We start from the raw sequence: 26,850 nt of genomic DNA, 5'->3' as shown, positions 1-26,850 counted from the left end.
AATAAGCTGGTAAGCCTTTATACCATTTTGTTCACGTAAAAAATGGATAACTAATTTCCGTAACACGCCTTAACGCAAAGTGTTCGGTAAGTGTTGGTCGGTAAACGTACATTACGGTTTTATTATTATTATTTTTTTTATGTCACTAGGTCGGCAAACAAGCGTACGGCTCACCTGATGGTAAGCGATTACCGTAGCTTATAGACGCCTGCAACACCAGAAGCATCGCAAGCGCGTTGCCGACCCAATCCCCAATCCCCCCAGGAGCTCTGGTCACCTTACTCACCAACAGGAACACAATACTGCTTGAAAACAGTATTATTTTGCTGTGATCTTCTGTAACGTCGAGGTAGTACCCCAGTCGGGCTGCTCCATATTTTGAGCAGGAAATTCCTGCTGTGCCCTACCTCAGTTAAGTTAGCTAAATTTTTCATACAATTTAACGTAAACATGATTTACAAATTTCATTACGAATTTTAAATAATGTATTCGTGTGATACTGTTTTTTTAAGTATCGTAATGCATACAAATGGTTTTCATTACATTACAACTTCACAGGAATAAAATCGTTATGTGCCGTTATTTAGTAGGGTAAAACCGGGATAGATGCCTCACTTTTTGAAATAGCCACCTAATTTTAAAAATATGATTTTTATACGAATAATTTTTATTAATGCAGCTAGCTCAATCCTTTATGTTGAATTATGACTATTTTTTTTCAACCTAGCCAATGCAGATTAAGCAGAAATTAGCTTTTCGTGAACCCTTTTTTTTGAGGATAGATGCCTACCTATATGGATAGTTGCCTCACCATAAAAATAGTGAGTAGGATAGATGCCCTTTAAGCCGTGTAAACGAAAAACTAAAAACCAAATGTTAGGTTAGGTAAGGTTAGTTCTACTCCTAAAACATCGATTGTCTCCAAGAAACATGGGCCATAGCAATGAAAAAATTTTTGTGTTTTTTTATATCTTTTAATTGTTATAATTAGAATATAATTTTTATATCACACAGATTACTATACCTAATTAAATTTTTAGAGCTTTTGTTTAACTAAAATATAAATTCTTAAGTTTCAACATGATATATATATATATATATAATTAAATTTTACAAGCATTTATTCAACAAAAGTATAAATTCTTAACATGTACGATTTTATTTTTGTGTTACCCTCACATTAGGAATTCTAAACATTTTTGAATATCATATCAAAAATTGACCGCTCCAGCGGGATTCGAACCCGCGTCTCCGACTGACGTTCCATAGCTTAATTGGCTAGGGCGCCGACACGGTCAGTCGGAGACGCGGGTGGTCTAAAATATTCATATCAAGTGTCAACATGCACATTGCACAATCATACTTTCTCATCGAAAGCTGACTGTAGGTATTCTATAGTCCAAGAACATACTCGAGCTCGCGTGTCTTCCTTTCTTTTATATTTTCGTGGCATAGTTCTGCTAGAATCAGTAAAACATCCAAACATAAATATACGTAAATACATAAAAAATATAACAGACACAAAAAAAAAATTATACATATAAACTTACTCTGTATATGGTGAATGAAGGGATAGATGCCCAGCTAAGGGCACCTATACCTCAAAAAATCAGGGCAACTATCCTTTGTGATTGGGATAGATGCCCACGTATTTTTTAAATAAATTATAAACAAAATAGCATCTATTTACTATTTTATATGTAGACTCAATGACCCAGTATATAGACGTAATAAAAAATATAGCGGAATTTATTACTATTTATAAAATTATACAACCTTAAATAATAACCTTTAAAACTTTGACGTGTTTGTAAATTTCGCCACCGAGAAAATTACACACACGAGTATAGATAACATCAAATATCTCCCTAAAATACATAGGAGTACTCGTACGTTACAGTATATCAATCACTAAATGGCACTGGCATATATGCGAAGTTTTATATACATTCTAATTTCATAGTAGTTTATTCATTTACCTCATTATGTTCGTGAGTTATTATTATCAATGAAAGTGATATTAAGAATAAGTAATGAAAGGAATTTGTGCTATACTCACAGTGCCAAGAGTAAGGGTAAGATTAATACTAGTAATCTGGAGATCTGATTGTAATAAATGTGCTTCTACTGCGCATTTGTTGTTTCTGGCGTTATGACTGATGACGTTCTCTATGTAGTAGTCAACTAAATCTGTTTATGTTTTATTCCTTGTAATATAGCTCAAACGAAAGGTAAAAGGTTTTCTAATGTTCACACCTATTTTAATTCTTATATTAAACATTTTTTTCGGATTTTATCGTGGTTTATTAGCCAAATCAACATTTTATTTACGACTTTGAGCGCCAAGCTCTTTTTTTTTTGGTAAAGATCACCACATAATCTTACCGTTGGCGCAACGGTCACAGCTATGGATTGTGCCTGTTGCGCTGGCGGTTGCGGGTTCGATCCCTCCACATGACAAACATTTGTATTGACCATGCAGATGCTTGCAGTGGTCTGGGTGTTTGTGCAGTTCTTGTAGGTCTCCCCACCGTGCCTCGGAGAGCACGTTAAGCCATCGGTCCCGGTTGTTATCACCTGATAGCGATCGTTACTCATAGTAGGGAATATATCCGCCAACCCACATAGGAGCAGCGTGGTGGATTAAGCTCTAATCCTTCTCCTACATGGGGAAAGAGGCCTATGCCCAGTAGTGGGATATTACAGGCTGAAGCACCACATAATATTCTATTATGAGTAAAATCGAATGAAAGTGGTAACGTTCAGTAATTAATTAGTTACAGCACTATTGTTAAAAAAAAGACTGAACGTAATAAAGTAAGTTTTACTGAAGTAGGGCACAGCAGGAATTTCCTGCTGAAAATATGGAGCAGCCCGACTGGGGTAGTACCTCGACCTTACAGAAGATCACAGCTAAATAATACTGCTTTCAAGCAGTATTGTGGTCCTGTTGGTGAGTAAGGTGACCAGAGCTCCTGGGGGGGATCGGGGATTGGATCGGCAACGCGCTTGCGATGCTTCTGGTGTCGCAGATGTCTATAAGCTACGGCAATCGCTTACCATCAGGTGAGCCGTACGCTTGTTTGCCGACCTAGTGACATAAAAAAAAGCGGGAAAAGAATACTCTCACTATATTCTATCATATTATTTAACGCGCCAAAAAATGTACGTATGTTTTAAAAAGACTTTATGTTATTAATAATTCAGACAAACAGACAAAAATTCTAAAAACTATATTTTTGGCTTCGGTATCGATTGTAGATCACACCCCAAGTATTCTTTTAAAAAAAATATTCAAATTTCAGTTTTGACCTTCCTACCATTTTATTATTTGCATAGATTTAGAAATATTTTTGGGTTATTATATTGTAATTAAATATCTTTTAAATTAGATTTTTGGTTACACAAAAAATTTAATAAAGTTATATAGTAGTATATATACTTATTATAATTATAGTAGTAGCAATTATAGTAGTATATATACTATATTTTATATATTTTCACAGTTTTTGTATTATTTTTCAAATGAGTAACTACTGAGGAGTACTGCAGGAGTACTGCGAAGTTTCTTGCCGATTCTTCTCTGCAGAATCTACATTCCGAAGCGGTAATAGCTTAACTTTTAAAAACTAATTTAATCACTTCAAAATTTTAATTTGTAAAATGACGTATCGAAAGTGCTTTTAAAGCGTATTTGAATCAAGCTATTTTTTATTTTAATTTTGTAGAAGCATCGTAATGAAGCAATCAAAGAAAATAAAATTGAATCAAAATATTTATTTAAATAATAGCACGTGGAGTCTATTGTATGTGGAGTCTATTGTGCGCTGAGCCATGAAGCAAACGAAGTAACTCTGGCAAAACCAGCTGGAGCTACCGTGCAACCGCCGGCTGAACCGAAGGAAGTGATACCAATCTGCGCAAAAACAAAATACGTTATTTAATTAAGTATTAATTGTAAACGTTGTCCTTCAGTGTAGTTATATTTTTAGTAATGGAATTTATTATGTTAAGTTTATTCGAAGTAAACAAATAAAATTGTATTTCAATAAAGCAAAAAGGAAGTCGTTATCTACTGGTATAAAATAAAGACGAGAACAGAGAAAAATACTGACCAATGTATTGCCGATCGCGAGAGGGCCTCCTGAATCACCTCCGCAGGTGCTTCTGCCACCGCTATTAGAAGTGCATAAAGTGGAATCGACGACGGTTCCGGGGACATATATGCTAGCACATGTGTTGTTATCAATTACTTGCAGGCTTACATGTCTCGCTACACTTGATACTCCGCCGACTGAAATTAATAAATAATTATCAAAAGATTAATTAAAATGCTACTATAGTCGCAATATAAACAAAAAAGTAAAAAAAAAAAAACAACAAATGAAGTCGAATAATATGTAAAGGTTAAAGGACATTTATTTATACATTTTTTAATATTATACATATTTACAATATTATACATATTTACAATTCACAACTTAAAAACTAAATATTAATAGAAAGTAAAATAAACTTACAATTACTCGTTCTTCCGAAACCAGCAGCTACAGCCGTAGCACCGACATAGTTGTTGGAGCCAGTGGCTAACGCGATGGGCCGAATGTTGTCTAAGGAAATACGTTTCTTCAGTTTATTTTTTATTGAATATTTACATTACAGTCATGACAAAATACACAGTTGTAATATTTCGTATCAAATACAATTTAATCAAAAATCAAAGAAACCTTATTATTAAATAATTGTGTTTGCTAGCAAAACGAAAAAAAACCGACTTCAATTACATCGACAAGTAATACGACGTAAGTAGACGAAAAAAATTAACAAATGTACATAGTCGTATGCATATACTACATGCATGAAGTCGTCACTACGATTTTCGACGTTTCGCCTCGCTTTCTCTAGGATTCTATCATCAGATCCTGGTTTCCTTATCATTGTACCACCCTTGAGATATCTCCTTTCAAACAAAAAAGAATTATCAAAATCGAGTCATAAAAGACGAAATTATCCCCGAACATACATAACATATATATATATATATATATATATATATACCCTCGAATTGAGTAACCTCCTCCTTTTTTGAAATCGGTTAATAAATCATTTTAAGTTACGCAACTTTCATAAATCAGATTACGCGGTCCTATATAAAAATATGCATCTTTCTTCTTTCCCCTGTGGTAAAATTCGTGATAAAAAGTATTAATTCCAACTAGTGATATTGTAAACTCAAAACATCGATAAAAATTAATAAAATCGGAGTGAGTTTGTAATGTTAAAATAATCGCTTTTTAAATGCATATGGATACACGGTACATATACCAAAATAACATTTTTTACAATTTTCGTCTGTCTGTCTGTCTGGCTCTTTGTTCCGGCTAATATCTGAAAAGGCTGGACCGATTTTGACGGCATTTTTACTGGCAGATAGCTTATATAGTAAGGAGTAACTTAGGCTACTTATATTTTAGAAATTTATTATTTTGTAATTCTGCGAACTTAACATTTTTTTTTTAACTCCACGCTGACGAAGTCGCGGGAACAACTAGTATAAAATAAAAATCTAGCAAGAGTTAAGACTGATAGAATTTTAAATTTTATTATACTATAAAAAGTGACTTACTGTTGAAAGTAACGGAATTGATGCGAATCACAGCAACATCGTTATTGAGGCTATTCGTGTTATAATTGGGATGCGTAACGACATCGTTGGTGTTGATACGAACGCCACCAAAATTATAGTTAACAGATCCAAGAATAACGGTAAAAAGGCTAGCTTGGAAACTACCACTTCTCCAACAATGAGCAGCAGTGACCAGTCTGGTGTTACTAATAAGAGAAGATCCGCAAACTGATGTTTGTCCGGTGGTCAAAGTGATTCGTAGACCAGCCTTTAAAAATTACAAAAATTTTATTAAATAATAGACGTGAAACCAAGATAGTTAGAGGTATTGACTAAAAATTATAAAATATACCAAATGGGGTACATCCCCTAGGGCTGAAACCTGCCCTCCTATGATCCTGGAACCATCGAAGTCCACGGCTGTCTCAGCAGCGTCTATGCGAGCCCTTTCGGGGATGCCGATCTCTTGATGATAATCAGCGAAGATAGCTTCTTCCGCTGTAACAGCTAGAGCCAGGCCAAGGACGACGATTAAAAGTTTCATGTTGTAAGACAGTGCGTTGTTTTCCAATCGAAGTGAGCCTTATATGCTGTTTTATATCTAATCTCCAATCCATAATCGAGTGGACAACATTAGAACATAAAATAATTATAAATATAATAATCATAAAAAAAAACCGAAATAAAAATCAGTAAGAGCGATAAGATTGCAATTGTACATCTTTTTTTTAAAGTCACTACTGTTTGTTTATATTTTAGTGTACTGTGTAATCACTACATAGTATAAAACAAAGTCGCTTTCTGTGTCCCTATATCCCTATGTCCTTATGTATGCTTAAATCTTTAAAACTACGCAACGGATTTTGATGCGGTTTTTTTGAATAGAGTGATTGAAGAGGAAGATTTATAATTATGTATAATAAAATCCATTAAATAGTGGAGAAATACTGTTTATTTTTGAGGTTTCTAATGTGATGTCGTAAATAATTACATTTCTTCCGCTTACATTGCAAACGCAGCCTGAACCCTACGAGATTTATCAAAATAATGTGCTAAGTATTATACAAATTGAAAAGATCTACAGAAAACTCCGCTATGGTATATGTCTATCTCTTATGTATATCCCACAATAACATTTTTTTGTCATTTACTTTTTACGACAAATAATAGCTAATTTTTAAAGCGATTTTAACCAGTACAGCATTAATCCTTATCTAATTAAATACCTTAAATACGTTGTTGATTTAATATAGATCTATATGGCATTTTACAGCATATGATTTAAATGAATATGTTCGAAGATATTACAGATTTAAAAATTGCGATACGTAGCGTTTGAGGCGGTTCCGGCCGTTGAATAAATCAAAATTACTGGATCGATTTTAACCATTTTTTAGTGAATGACATAGGCTATAATTATATTTTATACTCGTGCGAAGCCGGAGTGGGTCGCTAGTAAAGAATATATTATTATTATTATTATTAAGAATGTCAATGATAAATAGTGTAAATTTTAGTCATATTTGATTGCTTACAAAGGAGCGTCAGGAGCCTGGAAAGACAGCTTACACTCATGTCTGTCAATAGACAGAAAAATGGTACCGAAATTAAAATGTACGCTACAATTATGCTATGTATATCAAATTAAAGTAAAACTGAAAATATCATGGACTAACTTTTACTACTCAACATCTTAAAATCACAAACTAAAATACAATCCAGATAGTAATGTATGTTTTATAGAAATATGTATTGTAGGTTTTTATTAATATTTTTAAATACACAAGAACAAATGACAACGCTCCAACCTCACCTCTACACTTTCGCCTACGATAATAGTTTCGCAACTATACGCCACTTAGTACATATCAACGATATAGAAATTTAACAGTGCTATTTTTACCACTAAAACGATGAGATCTTCTCCATCCATTTCCTCTGCCCCTAGGATACCTGGAAGAGATCGCTTTTCAGCGATAAGGCCGCCCTTTGTACCTGATGATACTCTGTTTAAGTCCATAATGAGTATTATTTCTGTTTTGGTGCACAAAAAAGTGTATTGTTATGTTATGTTATGTTATCTTTCAATAACATCTCATCACCAAACATTAATATATAACTAACTTGTGCTATAATACCTGGGGGAATGACTGCCTGCCTAAGATGCAAGACTTTCCTACTTTAGGCGACAGGTGTTTAAAATACAGTGTGCAGATGTAGAATCAGAAAATTAAAATAAGCATTTACGCATGCAGCAAAAGAAATTATAGAAATCAAAACTAATATATTGTCATAACCTCCAGTTACAGAAAGTCCTGGCGGCCGTGTATTTACAATTATCCGCAATTTACAAAATTGTTTACGACGACGATGCGATTACACTTGTTTAAATACGCTTCAGCCTGTAATATCCCACTACTGGGCATAGGCCTCTTTCCCCATGTAGGAGTAGGATCAGAGCTTAATCTACCATGCTGCTCCAATGCGGGTTGACGGATATATTCACTACTATGAGTAACGATCGCTATCACGTGTACATGATAACAACCGGGATCGACGGGTTATCGTGCTCTCCGAGGCACAGTGGGGAGACCTACAAGGACTGCACAAACACCCAGACCACGGCAAACACCTGTATGGCCAATACAAATGTTTGTCATGTGCGGGGATTGAAGCCGCAACCGCACGCGCAACAGGCACAATCCGTGGCTGTGACCGTTGCGCTAACCCGGAGTCCTTGTTTAAATACTGTTGTAAAATTATTTATTGAGTTGTTCTATAGTTTTCTTGCCATCGACTTTTATCGTATTGCCTATATTTAATATATACATATATGTTAACTATAATGCACATGTTTCCGATCTGTATGTTGAAGAAACTTGTAAGTGTTTGGCTAAAATAAAGAATTTATTTATTTGTTATTCATTACAATATGTGATGATATGTATATAATGATTTACTCACATACACACTGACACTCAACACACATACTCACCATTTCTTACTTTAGTTCTTGTATGTTTCCAATACAAATTAAGAAATAATAAAATACAAAACGTCAACTATAAATACATTCCTTTTCACAATTGTTTTAAACTAACGGAAGGGACTGGACTCCCCGACATGCGGAATTCTAGTGTGGGGAATAGAGATATATTGTTCTTTTAGTGACTAAGTATAATTGATGTAATCTGTGTTTATGTTATGTACTAATGTTTGAGGGAATAAAGATTATTATTATCTTGCCGTGGGATTTGCATTTGACATCTTTATTCATCTGACGTGAAATAACTACATTCAATTTCTATCTGAAATGTATGTAATGTACATGTTTCTTTCTATTTTTAAAATTATATCAGATTTTATGAAACCTAGAATTAGATATAATTATGATAAAAAGGATAAAAAGAAGTAGGAAATTACTTTATTGTACTAAAATTTATTAAACACATCGTTGGTTTACTTTGGGTTCCGAGCCATAATGAATGAAACTTATGGTACTTCAGTGTTCACAACCTGAACCGAGGCAGCTATCGTAGCCTGGCCACCTCGTATTGGCCACCTGGGCCGTAGAAATATCGTATGAGGTTAAAAGTTATCGTATTCCGTCAAATTTGTGTCGATTTAGATCGATGTACAATACAAAGGTACCATCGTACATCGTAAGTAGGCATAAAATTATCGCACGTAATAAAATTAGTACGGTTACGAATACTGCTTTAATCTGTTAATCCATTCGTTTCTAGATAATATCTGCTGAATAAGGGCTTAAAATAATCTGATTTTAAAGCGATTATATATTTATAATAATTACATTAATTATTTGTATATAATCTGGGTTTTTACGTACGATAAGATAATATTTCGAGTTTCCCAGTTTGAAAATGTAAATACCGTTTGTATTATAATTCGTGATAACTGATTTTGATAATTTTAAAAGATTAAAAGATAAAAATATTAAAATATAATATTGTATTATGATTTTGTATTGGTTAGTGATTTTTTGTACACATCCTTCTTCGGTTTTAGTTATTTAATTTAGTTAATGCTAAATACTTTTTTGTAACCTCACATTAGTAGCGATTAAGAGTTCAGAGAAAAGTATAAAACAATGTATATTCATAGCGAACATTAGAATTTTCTTCAAACATACTATCACAAATACAAAAACATACACAAGAACAAATGACAAGACTCCAACCTGACCTCTACACTTTCGCCTACGATAATAGTTTCGTAACTATACGCCATTTTTTTTTTATACAATTGATATACATCCACGGCCTAATGAACCCATGTCCTTTTTTATTCTAAAAACATGCAATTTTTATTTTTTTTTTTTTTTATTTGAAGGTAGGCGTTACTCAGCAACATCGCTGTTCAAGTTAGACTATGTTTTTAATGTCTCCAAAAGAGACGTGAGTCCGCCGACCGGTTCTTATTCTAATGAATGGTACAATTTCTGTTGTATGTATTGTACTGATAAGGAAACCAGGATCTGATGGTGGGATTCCGGAGAAATCGAGGGAAACTCTTGAAAATCCGCAATAACTTTTTACTGGGTGTACTGATTTTGATAATTCTTTTTTTGTTGGAAAGAAGATATCCCTAATTTAGTACCATGATAAGGAAACCAGGATCTGATGATGGAATCCCAGAGAAATCGAGGGAATTTCTCGAAAATCCGCAATAACTTTTTACTGGGTGTACCGATTTTAATAATTTTTAATTTAATCGAAAGCTGATGTTTGTCATGTGGTCACATATAAATTTTATTGAGATCTGATAACTACTTTTTGAGTAATCTTTGATAACGCGTAGTAACTTGACTATTTTTTCGTCGATCTACGTTGATTTACTCGTCGATGTAATTGAAGTTTCGTTTGCGAGCGATCACAATTATGTACTTCAATGTTTAACTTAACTTACCATTGTCTTCCTAACAACGGCCTTTTACCTCGATCTACAACGGTATAATGGTAAATTTTTACATATTTCTTTATATATTACTAACGGCGATATCTTACCTACTGGAGCGACTTTTTCGTCCGTATAAGCATATTATTAAATTACATTTTTTCCATTGAAAATGTGAAAATAACATTTTATAACATTCGGTACTTATACAAGATATTGTACTACCAGTATCTATTTCCAGGCTTAAATTCATGTTATCTACTTGTTGCGTTATCATGAACTGTTTGTAACTATTAACACTTTTTACCATAAACACATTAAAATTTACCTCCTCAGAATCCTTATCTCCGTCCGAATTAATCACCCGTACTTCACCGTTAAACGTGTTTTGCTTTTTATTCTTGCATAATCGTGGACACATCTTCTTTAAATGTCCTCCTGTTAAGCACACTTTGCATACGTAATTTCGGTATCTGCACGTTTTTGTATCGTGCTGAGAACCACACACATTACACTGAGTAGCCGTTGTCAACAATGGTCTCCGCGGTGCACCCCCAGCCCGCACATAGGAGAACGTGCGGCAGACGCCGCCTCCCGACGTCACTCGATCCCGCGTTACACGAAGCCTTCTCCGCTGTCTTTCCATTGCTACTACTTGCTACTCTGTCCTTTTCCACGTATGCTGCATTTTTCTTCGCCGCTTCTATCGAAATTGGCAACTTGTACAATTTTTCTAGCTTCGTGTTATCCTCCTCGGCAAACAGTCGCTGCATAATTGTCTTACTGTTCAGACCACAGACGAGTTGGTCTTTTATACTCGTACTCATACAGCACGAGGTGAAAATGTAGACAATTTTTCGAGTTCCACCACGTACGCCGCTATCGATTCCCCTTGTTTTTGTACTCTTTGCTTAAATTTGTACCTTTATACCAGTACTCGTTTGGGTTGTAAATGACTTTGCATAATTGTGACTAACTCCGTAAAAGTTTTTCCGGTTTTTCGGGTGTACAAAGATTTACTAATAATTCATACGTTTCGCTTCCCATGACGGTAATCAAAGTAGCCACTTTTAGTTCGGATTTCACATTATTCACAATGAAATATTGTTCTAGCCTTTTGACGTACAAAGTCCAATTATTAAAGGTTCAATTTTTCCGATCGACATTCTCTTAAGATATCGATACAACACATGGATGATGGAAGTCCTACTCGTCGCCACTGATAAATACTTAAGTATTTATAAATATCAAAAATATAGGAGCCAAAGAAAAGAATTGTTGCTAGTTAACATTTAATGCGGAACTGAGTTACCCTCATTTAATACAAATCATATTTAGTAGTACCCGCACTAGTCGGTACTTTCATATATATCATCAATGATATAGAAATTAAAAGTGTTATTTTTACCAGTACAAGGATGAGATTTTTCAAAATATCGTTAAAGGCAACGATAATGTGAACGGCCTAGGTACTAGAATTACTTATGAGCACGTTTCAAGGCGCTCGTTGGGAAAAGAATAAAAAAAATATTATGTTATTTAAAAATACTCGAAAATTCTTTTGGTAAAACAACGATCTATACTAATTATTATAAAGCTAAAAAGTTTGTTTGTTTGCTTGAACTCGCTAAAGTACTGGTTCGAATTGAAAAATTCTTTCAGTGTTAGATAGCTCATTTATCGAGCAAGACCATAGACCTTTTTTTCGATTTAAAGCGTGTGAAACCGCGGGGAACAGCTAGTAATCTTATACTATTAAACGAGAAATTCTTGTATATATATATACAGAATCTGGATCTCCGAAACGGCTCCAACGATTTTCATAAAATTTAGTATATAGGGGGTTTCGGGGGAGATAAATCTATCTAGGATTCATTTTCAGAAAATGTCGTTTTATCCCTGTTTTTAGGGAGTGAAAAAAATATCGTTAGAATACGAAGGTAAATTTCGCATTTGGCAATTTAGTTGCAATAGCTCGGTGGGAAATCGGCCGGTCGGGATCAACCCAGAAGATCATGGTTCAAATCCCCATGTCCCTGATCAATTATTTTTTCTTTTTCTTTTTCTTTTTCTCATTGCACTCGTTATTTTTTATTTAAATAGGCTGTTCTTATTTTTTATTAATATGTCGGTAAAATCGAAAAATATTATTCGTATTTTATCATTATTATTTTTTAATTATTTTTTATTTTTGATTTTTTATATTTATTTATATTTTTTATTATTGTCGGTAAAAAAAATATTATTCATATTTTATAAATATGTAATTCGTATTTAAATGTGATTTTCAGAAAAAAAAAACACGATTTGTTGGAGCGCCTGTCAGTTTTTGAGAAGCAATTACTCTCAATCTTGTAATTGTGTGTGACACGCGTTGGGGCAACGGTTACGCCATGGATTGTACCTGTTGCGCTGGCAGTTGCGGGTTTGATCCCCGCACGTGACAAACTTTTGTATTGGCCATACAGGTGTTTGCCGTGGTCTGGGTGTTTGTGCAGTCCTTGTGGGTCTCCCCACCGTGCCTCGGAGAGCACGTTAAGCCGTCGGCCCCGGTTGTTATCATGTACACCTGATAGCGATCGTTACTCGCTTAGTAGGGAATATATCCGCCAACCCGCATTGGAGCAGCGTGGTGGATTAAGCTCTGATCCTTCTCCTACATGGAGAAAGAGGCTTATGCCCAGTAGTGGGATATTACAGGCTGAAGCGTTGTAATTGTGTATTTTGTATCAATTTTTAATTTATCGTAATTTTTTTTTGCGTTAATTCATTATTAATAATTGTGTTTGCAGGCAAACGAAAAAAAATCGACTTCAATTACATCGACAAGTAATACAATGTAGGTACACGAAAAAATAGTCAAGAAATACGCATTATCAAAGATTACTCCTACTCTAGCTAAATATGACCACATGATAAACATCGGCTTTGGATTAAGTTAAAAATCATCAAAATCAGTACACCCAGTAGTATGTTAAGTATTATGTAGTTAATGTAAAGTTATGCGGATTTTCGAGAGTTTCCCTCGATTACTCTAGGATCTCATCATCAGATCCTGGTTTCCTTATCATGCTACCACACCAGGCATATCTCCTTTTCACCAAAAAAAGAATTATCAAAATCTTTTCATAAACGACGAAGTTATCCCCGAACATACATTAAAATATATATATATATATATATATATATATATATATATATATATATATATATATATATATATATATATATATATATATGCTAGCGACCCGCTCCGGCTTTGCACGGGTATAAAATATAATTATAGCCTATGTCATTCACTGAAAAATGATTAAAATCGATCCAGTAGTTTTGATTTATTAATTACTGCCCGTGGCCCGCACGCGTTAACTTTAGAGTAAAAACCGGCCTGAACTGCCGCAAACGCTACGTATCGCAATTTTTAAATCTATAATATCTTCAAAAATATTCATTTAAATCATATGCTGTAAAGGGCCATATATCATATTAAATCAACAATGTATTTAAGGTATTTAATTAGATAAGGATTAACGCTGTATTGGTTAAAATCGCTTTGAAAATTAGCCATTAATTTGTCGTAAAAAGTAAATGACAAAAAAATGTTATTGTGGGATATCCATAAGAGATAGACATATACCATAGCGGAGTTTTCTGTAGAACTTTTCAATGTGTAATACTTAGTACATTATTTTGATAAATCTCGTAGGGTTCAGGCTGCGTTTGCAAAGTAAGCGGAAGAAATGTAATTATTTACGACATCACATTAGAAACCTCAAAAATAACACTACTTCTCCACTATTTAATGGATGTTATTATACATACAAACCTTCCTCTTCAATCACTCTATCTAATAAAAAAAGCATCAAAATCCGTTGCGTAGTTTTAAAGATTTAAGCATACATAGGGACAGAGAAAGCGACTTTGTTTTATACTATGTAATGATCGGTACATATCGCACCTTCGGTGCAACAAAGTCAAAACAGCTCATTGTTTAATTTTACAGGAGAGGGTTTTTAATTTATTTTTTCGCTTTCACTTCCTCATTTCTGGATTACTATTTATGGTAGGTTTGAAATCTTTATAAAATTAATAGTTTACTTTCTTTGCTATAGTTTAAAAATCTTATATTAAACTAGCAACCCGCCCCGGCTTCGCACGGGTGCAATGCTGATACTAAATATACTACAGAATGTCTTTATTTATAGTATGAAGCTAGCTTATGACATGGTTATTAACATAATAATAACATTCAAATATGCGTCGTTAGGTTACACGTTGTTACAGAATGCGTTGAAGGAATAAAGGTTCACTGCTCGTTCCCACTAGGTGATAGCGTGATAATTTGTAGCCTATATGTTGACCCGACTTCTTTATAATATTCGTGCCAAATTTGAAGTCCAATCCATGCAGTACCTTTTGAGCTTATCCCGAACATACATACAGACAAACAGACAAACAGACAAAAATTCTAAAAACTATATTTTTGGCTTCGGTATCGATTGTAGATCACACCCCAAGTATTCTTTAAAAAAAATATTCAATGTACAGTTTTGACTTTCCTACCATTTTATTATATGTATAGATTATCGAAAAGTCCTAATAAAAGATATAAAAAAAAGTGTCCTGAATTGTGACTTTGTTGCACCGAAGGTGCGTCATATATATATGTATATTGAGTTTCCTTCAGCCGAATTGAGTAACCTCCTCCTTTTTTGAAGTCGGTTAAAAAAGACTTCATCCAAACCGGCAGCGAATCATTTTAACTCTCTCTTATTCTACTAATCCTTCACGATTTACTAAAAATACCGAGCGTAGCTCGGTCACCCAGGTGCTTTATGTTATAGTATAAAGAATGGCGTGAGTCAGCAGTGCCATCTAGCGAGAACTATTCTCATTTGTTTATCTCGATCAGTCCATGTCGCGTCGCTCCACTGCAATCATTGTATTAACTATTTTTTGTTAATAGAAGTGTTAAAACCAAATAAATCTGTTTTGTAGCCCTTTAACTCTTCAATTTATATCACAAACAATCTAAGTTATTTAAGAAAACACTGAAATTTAATAATTTCATAAAAAAAAAATTACACCAAGTAAGCAAGTATAGTGAAGTCGAGTACTCAGTTTTAGAACATAAAAATTGATATCGGTAGTAATTTGATACCTATATAAAGCACTTACAAAAATATGGCAAGTATGAAGATGACGCTTTTGTTGCCGTGTCTAATTCATCTAACTAATGTTATAAAGCTGAAATTTTTTTTTTGTTTATTTAAACCTTCAAATAATAATTTTGAGTAAATGAAAATGAATGAATGAATTTTATTTGATCGGTTATGAATATTATATATAACGGCGCGTGATATATTTTAAAGGAAATAATTACATTTTGATTTGATTAATACTGTTGCCATGTGAAATTATTTACGATTATTGTATTTTGGAGCAGGTAAACACCGGATGGAGTTGTCAGTCAGGTGTCAGTTCGGTCGCTGGTCACTTTTTGGATTGACAGCGGACGTGTGACATGTACTCGCAAACCCATCAGCTCCAAATCAGATTGTTTCTTTGTAATCTTATCAAATTCAGTTTCTTAAATTATTTTGCCAATTTAAATTAGTTCGATAATATTTCGTAGTGGTATAATTATTTGTTTTAAAACCTTTGTACAACAACATCCATGATGGACGATTCTGAGGGATCACCCGCTAAGAATAACCATGATGAAGAGAGTCCGGACTATCTTGAGAATTCCCTCGGCGCTCCTTCATATATATATATATGTATTTTGATTTAAATTTCATACATTTCGTTGTTTTACTATATTTTTTTTCGGTATGAAGGGAATAATGAAAGTGGACGAAGCGAAAGAAGTATGTAAGGATCGTAGCAAGTGGAAAGAAGTGGTCTCTGCCTACCCCTACGGGAAAGAGGCGTGATTATATGTATGTATGTATTTCTGTTATTCTCTGTTTCTTCATTATTTTGTATACTGCTATTTGATTGCAGGGACTTTGTCTGAAATAAGCGTATTATTATTATTATTATGTTACTGACTGGATGTCGCTCCACCCGCTTAATATATAATAGATACATATATATTATAATAAATACTTATATAAATAATATAGTAAATTTATTTATACATACATATATAAATATAAGCGGGTGGAAGAATACGCCCCGGCAGGGAGATGAAACGGCCGGGGGACCGTCCCGGATTTCCAGTTGTCTCAGATGGTAAGCGAGGCTAACCGGGATCAAACTGTTGGCAGATATTACGATAGGAATGATTTCAGCGGAACTCACATCCCACATATCGACAATCTCGTGCACCAGATCCAGATATTTACGTTTTTTCTCAGTTTCGGCTTTCACGAGGTTCTCGTCATGCGGGATGGTGATGTCTACTAAAAACACCCTCGACCGTGCTCTGTCTATCACCACGATATCAGGCTTGTTCGCCAGTATCGCCCTATCTGTGGCTATAGGCAGGTCCCAGTAAAGCCAGACTCCGTCGCGTTCGAGTACTGGCACCGGTGAATACTGGTAATACGGCATCCTCTGTTCCAGGAGACCGTATATAAGAGCAAGCTCTTGGTGGAGAATCTTAGCCACTTGGTTATTGGCCACTAATTATTCTTATTATTATTATTATTAACGTGCTCTCCGAGGCATGGTGGGAGAACCCACGGGGACTGCACGATCACAACACGTGCAAGTGTTTGTCGTGTGCGGGGATCGGGCCCATGGCTGACATTATAATATATATTTAATTCTATCTGTATAATTATTTTGTCTTTTTCTATGCTGATTATTTTGTATACTGTTTTTCCATTGTATGGACCGATGTTGTTGCCAACTCCAATTTGGAATCCCTAAGCAATAAAATAATATGATGTAAATAATGTAAATAAATTGACGAAATTAAACAAATAAATTCACTAGCCCGTTGGCGCAGTTTGTAGTGACCCTGCTTTCCGCTCCGAGGGTTGTGGGTTCGATTCCCACCCCGAGTGTGGGTGTAACATACATATTTATTTATATGTTTATACATATATGTATTATTTATAAGTATGTTTATCGAAAAAAAAAAAAACAAAAAAATGTAGCTATGCCAGTCGGCTGTTACCTATAACACAAGCATTAAGTTGCTAACTTTAGGAAAAGACGACCGTATGTGTAATGTGTAGATGTTTATATTGTAGATTTATTTAATAGCTTATTGCTACGTTTGTTGGAACACGGCGTTGGCGCTTGTTAAATATTAGTGGGTTTGTAAATTGCCAAGGCGATTATCACAATCTGTCTATATTTTTGAACAGCGTAATGTTGTTAACAACTCGAATAATAATGAATGCTTAAAATGATGTGTCAAATCCGAGTTAATTATTGATTTATTTATGATATTAAAAAATATAATTATAAATCATTACATCATTATTACAGCCTATACAGTCCACTGCTGGACATAGGCCTTACAAGTTTACGCCAAAAATAACGTGAACTCATGTGTTTTGCCCATAGTCACCACGCTGGGCAGGCGGGTTGGTGACCGCAGTGCGGCGGGTAGCTTTGTCGCACGGAAGACGCTGCTGCCCGTCTTCGGCCTGTGTATTTCAAAGCCTGCAGTTGGATGGTTATCCCGCCACCGGTCGGCTTTTTAAGTTCCAAGGTGGTAGTGGAACTGTGTTATCCCTTAGTCGCCTCTTACGACACCCACGGAAAGAGAGGGGGTGGCTATATTCTTTAGTACCGTAGCCACACAGTACAATTATAAATAAGAATATTAAATATTGATTTAAGAAATTATTACATGTATATACTAAGCTATATCATAACAATTAATATGTACTACGTCATAACCGTTGGGCGACAATTGAATACTAAACTTAATAACACGCTAAGCGCACACGCGCTTAAGTGAGCGTACCCAAAGTCTTTGGCCTATGCTTTAATAAATATTTTTATAAATGCATTTTAAAAGATATGCTGTGTTACTCTAGAACGTTCCTATGTAGTTGTTATTATTTTAAGTAGTTTGAGGTTCAATACTAAAGTTTGACCAATACTGTGTACGGATATGTTTTTGTACTTTAGCGGTTAATGCAAAAGCTTCACTATCAAAATATCCAAGCAGAGCAAAACAAAGTTGAGTAATAACGCGCGTCTGTGCATATAAATTGGTTTTAGTGTATAGCTGCATGATATCGAAATTTCTAGAAAAACCTAGATTTTACGGAGTAAAATATTAATCTTGTAACGTATCGCATAATATTAGGTTACGCTATGTAATTATTCTGCTTCGTTGAGCGAATCCATAAGTATAGCGTTTCTCTGAAAGCGTTAACTATTTTTATGAAATGGTTATTCTGAGCGTATTTAAATAAAATGTAAAAATATGTAAATAGAATGTCGTAGCATAAAATAAAGGGATTTGAACTTTTCTGTCCTGATGTTTAGATGTTTTGAGAAATTTATATGGATTTGATTCAAGCAGAAAATGTTATAATGCTAGAAATATTGAAATTCTGCTACATACTCAAAAATTAAATGAAAAAGAAAAGTTTATAAATGAAAAAGAATATATATGGTTTTAGATATACATATCTGTCAAAAAACTGTTACTCTTAATATTTGTAATAGACAAATAAAATTCATTAAGATTAAATTGTAAATAATTGTAAATAAAAGTCATCACCATCATCACAGCAGCCTTTCGCAGTCCACTACTGGACATAGGCCTCCACAAGTTCACGCCGAAAATGGCGTGAGCTCATGTGTTTTGCCCATAGTCACCACGCTGGGCAGACGGGTTGGTGACCGCAGGGCTGGCTTTGTAAATAAAAGTATTAGTAAAATATTATTAAACATAGCCTTTAGCAGAGTACACTAAGATAACTCAAAATCAATAATAAAAATAAATAAACAATAATTGTTACCAATCCTAAATTATATATTTGTGCCCTTTACCGTTGAAACACTTAGACTTGAGAGTAGCAGCGTATGAGAGTTTCTAAAAGCATAGACACCGAGGCTCTACTGAAACTACTGCTAGGACTAGTTTGTTTTGTGTCCAGGGTATTTGAATTACGATACCTCGTGGAATAATTGGCAGCTTTCTTGCTACTGTGTGAACTTCATATTCTATTTTTCATAAAATCAATGTTTTCCGCAAACTTTGTCCTGTAATGTTTTTTATTGCGAATGTATCATTTTTGGCTGTCAAACAAGCATACGGCTCTTGTGAATATAAGCGAGTACCGTAGCCTATAAACGCCTGTAAAACTAAAAGCACCGCAAGTGCGTTGCCGACCCACAGCTAAGCCTTCCGCAGAGCTCTGGCCACCTTACTTACCACAGGAATACAACACTAGTTGAGAGAAACATTTTTTGGCTGAGATCTTCTGCAATGTTCAGGTACTACCTCAGTAAGGACTCTGGAGAATCTCATCAGATTTTGAGCTGGATATTTAGTGCTGTGCCCTACCTCGATGAGGTACTTCCCCATATCCCAGCGGTAATTATTCTTATGTATATTTTTTAAATATTATATAATCTATAACTATTTATCAATACGGTTCTTATTCTGAGTATCTTTTAAAAATACCCAGTATAGAAAGAAAAATGCTAGTATAATAAAATATTTATAGAAATATATATCGAAAGGAAAAGAAATGGTACGTTAATCCCCGAAAGATTTCATTCAAGTAATAAAACGTGACGTGATTCGATTTACAATACTTTGAGAGTGAAAGACTTTATGTGAAATTGGCAATTATTTAACGTCTCTCGACACCTGAATATTGTGATCGTTTCTTAATTTTATTTATATATATTTTGTGTACAAGTATTGAAAAATACGAGAATTTTTCTTATTTCTGCAAATAACTATTAGAAAGGGAAAATCACGCTCACTATTTAGTATGAAATGTATGGAGTGTACAGTGAGGGTATTATATTCCATTCGATACTTTCATAACCTACATATATTTTAATGTATCAATAAAATTATAATTATACTTTACGTTATTGTTGGGGTGACAAAAAAGTTCTACAAAACACTGACTCGTATCAATTGAATTTATTTGGGTTATTAGTTTGTTAGTTAAAATATATTTTTTTTTATTTTAATTTTTTGAGATATTTTGCATGGCTTTTAATTACACAGTGACAGCGTTAGGAGTAGTATTAAATATGGATGATATTTTCTTGACTCAAACGTATTTTGACCTCTAGAGAGCGCCCATCTTTGGATTAAAGGGTAACGATATATATTTATGAAATCAGCTAATCAAGCCCCTTAATATGATACTCCACTCGACAGGTTTTGTTATTTTTTTTAATTTTTTAATTATGATGTACAAAATTCTTCGTTTTGAATTTGGATTTTAATTTTTGTAGTCAGGGCCACTCGGGTCGTTAATATGAATGTAACAACATCTGAAACGTTAAAATCCTTCTAACCGTTTAAGCTACATATAAATCTACACGCATATATATATATATATATATATATATATATATATATATATATATATAAACACTCGAAAAATATTATCTTACTTATATAGTCGGGTAAGAATACATTTTAACCTGCAATTAAACAAGTAGGTAGTAGTGTACATACGTCCGGACCTGGTTAAAGTACCCCCGTTCATTTAAATGTAATAATGAGTGCTTTAACATTTTCTCTTTATGAACCGCGTAAAATTATTCATTGTTCAACCACTGAAACTAGCCAGCGTAAATAAATTACTGTAATTAAACTCACCGAAATATTTTATTCTGAGATATTAAAGACCCTTCAAATTAAATCTGATAGTATGGTCTTCTAATGATATCAAAATGTATTAAAGTTAATTCTAACATTTAAGGAAAGCTTTCTGAAAAATTTTGAATGCTTATATTTATTGAAAACTTTTCATTGTTAAATTTTTTATATTATATTTTGCAACTCAAAGCTTTGATATTTTAAAAACAAACGTTTTTCGAGGAACTGAACACTAGTTACTTTCTTTAAAAATTTTTAAGACTCGGTTATCTTTTAGCAAGACAAAATAATGTCTGTGTTATATTGTAATAATCGACAGTCGACATTTATATATCGTTTATGTTTTTAATATAAATGTAAATATATAAAATATAATATGTAAATTACAGTACTTTATTACATATTGTCTCAGGTATTATACACAAACATAGTTTGGGAATAGAACTTACATTCTGAGAATATGAGTTACAATCACTGCCACGTGCAACACAGCACTAGTAATCTTGACGACTTTGTAAAACATAAAAAATAAGACCCACAAAATCCAAAGGCTGATTCCGGTTTATTAGATTCAATAATAAATCGCAAGAAAAGAAAATGACACTAACATGGTCACGTTTACCTACTCAATCAGTTAATGTTGGCGAAAAGTAAGTAAATTTCAATAAATTGTCAGAAAATATTGTAGACGAAACGTTTAGTCTTCTAGGTATTTTCTTAAATATTTAGTATACTTTTCGCAAACGTTTCAATACTATAAATAGATTTTAGGATCAACATAGTCTTTCATGTGAGAATGTATAGTTAAAGTTAAGAAGGTCATATTAGTATTGCGCTATCAAATGTTTATTTCAATATATCTATCAAATTAATAAGAATAAAATAAATGTAAATAAAGTATAATAAAATAAACAATACATTGAATTTAATTGTCATTGAAAATAATAATTAAAATGGTTTAGTTTGAAGATAGAAGTTTAACAGTATATTAAAGTGGATCCGTTCGGAAAGTAGTTACTAATCCAGGACCGACAACGACGAATCAATTTCCCAAATTCAATTTGCTTCTAATCGTAAATTCTAGTAGAAACTACGACATTCCGTCGTAGCCGCTTAAGGATTTCAGATCTATTTTGATAACGTAACTAAAAATCATCAGTAACAAAATATTACATTTGAATTTGGAATCTGTCATTTTTATATGATTGTTCATTGCGTTTTCTCATTTTCGCGCCAATACATTGTAAAATATTTTGTGATATTAAAATGACGTGGGGTGATAAAAAGAAAGTTTTAGAAAAAACATTTTCGAAACAAAAACATTGTTTTCAAAAGTAATAGCAACTTTTTAAACAAAAATCTTTTAATTTAAAATGAAACAGACAAAATAAAATTTACAGAGGTTGGTCTTAACGTAAATTTCGCCTCCCCATCAAATGTTAGAAGGGCAATTAGCCGTCTTTGAGACGTTAAGTCTTTAAAAATCATAGCTCGAATTTCAGGAATGGAGCTAAATTAAATTCAAAAAGGCTTTTTGGGTTAACCGTGTGACTGACGAGGGAGAAAGGCAAAATTAATATTTAACAAGAACAATGGATGGCTCAAGAGACTCTTAATACTTCGTTGTGGATTAAAAAAATATTTTTGACGGATTGTTTTTCTAGGCGAGGAGCCTCTAGGGCTTTTGTCGCTTGAAATGTTTTTTTTAGAGAATAAAACGTTACGTAAGCTTTCAGTATATGTTATATAATTTAGTTGAATGTTTTTTTTTTTAATATTTTTTTAACGAATTGAAGGTGCAAATTAATTCCATATCGATAAACTAAAGAACTTGCATATATGCTGTGATTTCTTTATCTGTTAAATTTAGAGGTTTCTGGTTTCAAAGCAAGTTTTTATATTTTTTAAAATGCGATCGAATTCAAGCGTAAAAGAAAAGTTATGGTATTGACATGTAAATGAATAGGAATGTACGCCCGCACGAGTATTCGTATGTGAAAGTGCGCTCGTTATGTATTAGTTTAAATGTGCGCGTGTTTTAGTGTGTATTGTTATTGTACTTTACATTCAACTACTAACAACCATAAAAAACAGGTTTATATCATAGATGTTATAGTTACATATTTGCGATGTCTTACAGGTGAAAAACACTTTTTTTGCCTACGAATGTTAAGGTTAGCTTAACCTGTTACATTTATTCCTTTCAACGTAGTATCAGGAATTTAGTTTGCTTTTTGACAATGATAATGTATAAGCAGTTTGAATTGAGTAATATAAGAGATTTGATTAACTTTTGTTATTTTTAAAGTTTCTTTCAGATAAGACTGAAGGTGTTGACCTAAAAGCCGTGTAAAAAAATGTGCCGATTTCAGTTTTCTCTCTTTCATAAATCTAGTTGCGTTAGAGATATCGCTACGTTAATTCAATGAGAAACAACTGTAAACAAAATAAATCTAATTTCGTAGAATTGAGGTTGAAAGTACATAATATTACATAGAAAAAAGGTTTTATCTCAAGAAAACGTGTTCTTATTTTGTCGCATATTGTTATGTTTGTTTCTACAATTAAGGTTTGTTTGTTAAATTGTCTTAGTTGTTTTTTTATAATGTATGTATATATAGACATATGTCTCAGTTAAACAGTGAATAATAATCATTATAACCAAAAATACAAGAGCTCAAATGCCAATTAGTGTCGCAAATTTTTTATTTGTTATAGTTTAAAAATTTAATTCGTGATTGGCGTCAGCGTTGTAAGATATATAATTATTTACTTGATATCGATAGATATCTGAATCATAAATATCTACTAATCAATAATAGAGTTGCGTGGCGGATTAAGCTACAACACTTTATTTATTTATTTATTTATTTTACAGGAAAACTTACAGCTAAATTACATGGATTTAAATATACAAGTAGGTACATAAAGGCCAATTAAAAGTTTCCACATATAGGTACACAAGTGAACTTAAATATAGGACAGACACGTGCACTAATGCGCTAACAAAAGACTAGAGGACTAAAATTAAAAAAATAAAATAAAAATAAAAAAATGTAATAATACTTTTCCTCAATAATTATGTAAAGATTATAAGTATGTAAGATGTGCCCAGCTGTGGGACAGTTACAGGTTCATACAGTATTATACTGTGTTTGATGAACTTTCTTATTGACACCCACCCATTGTACTTTGTTACAATAAATTAGGACGAGATATAAATAGATAAAAAAAGTTCTAGATATAAATTATCTTTTCTTATCGGATTAAAAATAATAACAGTGTATTGTACATCTCAACTATTGTACGGTTATTATAACTTTAGAATTTCAAGCATAACTGCGCGAGTTTAAATCGACTATGACAATATAAGCGGCTTTCAGATTAATCTGTTCTCTTAGGAACCGTCGCTATAAATCTGCAACCCGTATAATTTTGTATTTTTTAATACACATTTGTATTTCTAAGTAGGTTTTAGCACATGTGTAAATATTAGGCATATGAATATTCAAAATTAAAAAAGTTTTTATTGAAATAGGCCCTAAGAGCACTTTCGAATCGTCATTTTACAAATTAAAACTTTAAAAATAAATTACTATTTTTGTAAAAGTAAAGCTACCAACGATTCGGAATGTAGATTCTGCAGAGGAGAATTGGCAAGAAACTCCGCAGTTACTCTTTTGAAAAATAATATATAAACTGTGTTTTAGTACAAAATTAGTAACATGTTGCATAAAATATAGCGTCACTAAGTTCACAAATCTTTATCAACTATGTGATCCTGCACCGAATAATGAGCTTAATTTAATGTTAAGACAAATCCAAAATTGTTTGTGGAAGTATTAATGATATATTTATTTGTCTAGGTATAAATGTATGGTAAGGTATACATTGATCATAAATTATAGCATTAATAATTTTAAATAATATCTTATCTACAAAAATAAACTACTTCATATATTAAGAACTTATGTTATCACATGCGAAACAGAAGTGTCAATACAATCTTTTTATTTAGTTCGTGTTACCATCAATTAATTTTGCTACAATTACATTTCAAAGTATTATGCAATTTATAGTCGCATTTAAATTGACTTATATCAATAAAAATGTGTTCGGAAAAAAGAATATGATTGTTATAAAATGTATTTTCTTTTGAAGATAATTATTTAAGTCTATCTCAGAACCGCTTTGGTTAGGCTCCTAAAGCGCTTAGCATTAGATAACCTTATTATGAATACATCCACGTTCAATAAATATGAAATATGAACAGAAAATTGAAAGCAACATAATGAAATAGAATTTTTAATATAAAATGTATTATCGTATTCAAACGGCACCTACTGACTTTATCTTTCGATTATTCGTGGCCTATCACGTAGCATCGTAAAATACTAGACGGATTGTAGGTAAGGCATCTGAACACACGTATGTTGGCGTAAAACTTGCTCTATTCAAACTTAACCGACTAAGCAGAAACAATGGTCTACTCACGTTGAAAGCAAAGGGAAGGAAGAAAAAGAACTTTACACCTGTGGAAGTTAGTTATGTTTCGTTAATCAATAGCTGCTGGGTATGTTTCTCTGTATAAGGGAAAAAAGTAAGCATAATTGTTTCAAACAATAGAAAACACTCGAGAAGGAATTGACCATTTTTTAATGTTCGTAATACATAAAGTAAGATTATTAAGTAAAAGATTTTTTATAACATTGAAAAGATAAGAATAGTGAAACTGAATTTATAGGTCATTTTTGACAGCCATTGTACTAATAAATTGAAATTATTTTGAATCATTTATGTCATTAATGTGTGAATGCCATCAATTTATTAATCAAGTCAAACATGTATGTCAAGTATATTTCGTTTTGTATTAAATTAACAGAATGAAAACGTATTTAATGATTAATAATTTTTTATTTATGTAATAGTTTCAGTTATAGTTTTGTAATTAAGTAGTGCTTTTATATTCAAAAGTGATAATTAATAAAAATATTCAAAGTTTTTTTTGTAGTTTAACGTCTGATTTCGTTTTGTGTCTCCCCAATGTACCTTGAACATCACGTTAAGGTGTTTATCCCATTTGTCATCAAAGGCACTTGATAGAGATCGTTACTTATAATAGGTAAAAAGAATATATCCGTTAACCCGTAGCGAAACAGCGTTATAGATTAGGCTCCGATCTTATTTCTATATGGACAAACTGAATTAAATCATTCATTACTAAATGATTTTCTATTTGCTTGTAGAAGACGGTCACCAACCCGTCTGCCCAGCGTGGTGACTATGGGCAAAACACGTGAGTTCAAGCCATTTTTGACGTGAACTTGTGGAGGCCTATGTCCAGCAGTGGACTGCGAAAGGCTGCTGTGATGATGGTGATGACTTTTATTTACAATTATTTACAATTTAATCTTAATGAATTTTATTTGTCTATTACAAATATTAAGAGTAACAGTTTTTTGACAGATATGTATATCTAAAACCATATATATTCTTTTTCATTTATAAACTTTTCTTTTTCATTTAATTTTTGAGT

The 26,850-nt window shown here is 32.9% G+C and overlaps 1 protein-coding gene across 1 annotated transcript; it reads right to left on the bottom strand.

Moving 5' to 3' along the window:
* Window positions 1-3,762: 3,762 nt before the first annotated feature.
* Window positions 3,763-6,170, bottom strand: LOC123657782 (trypsin alpha-3-like). The gene is made up of 5 exons (XM_045593295.1): window positions 5,979-6,170; window positions 5,627-5,894; window positions 4,521-4,610; window positions 4,116-4,294; window positions 3,763-3,916 (listed from the first exon to the last, which is right to left on the bottom strand). The coding sequence occupies exons 1-5, from the start codon at window positions 6,168-6,170 to the stop codon at window positions 3,818-3,820; spliced, it is 828 nt and encodes a 275-aa protein (XP_045449251.1). The 3' UTR covers window positions 3,763-3,817.
* Window positions 6,171-26,850: the final 20,680 nt, after the last annotated feature.

This window comes from Melitaea cinxia, chromosome 11, assembly GCF_905220565.1.
Source record: "Melitaea cinxia chromosome 11, ilMelCinx1.1, whole genome shotgun sequence".
Classification (NCBI taxonomy): Eukaryota; Metazoa; Arthropoda; class Insecta; order Lepidoptera; family Nymphalidae; genus Melitaea; species Melitaea cinxia.
Note: the sequence above shows the minus strand (reverse complement) of the source record. Positions and strands in the feature narration are given on the sequence as shown.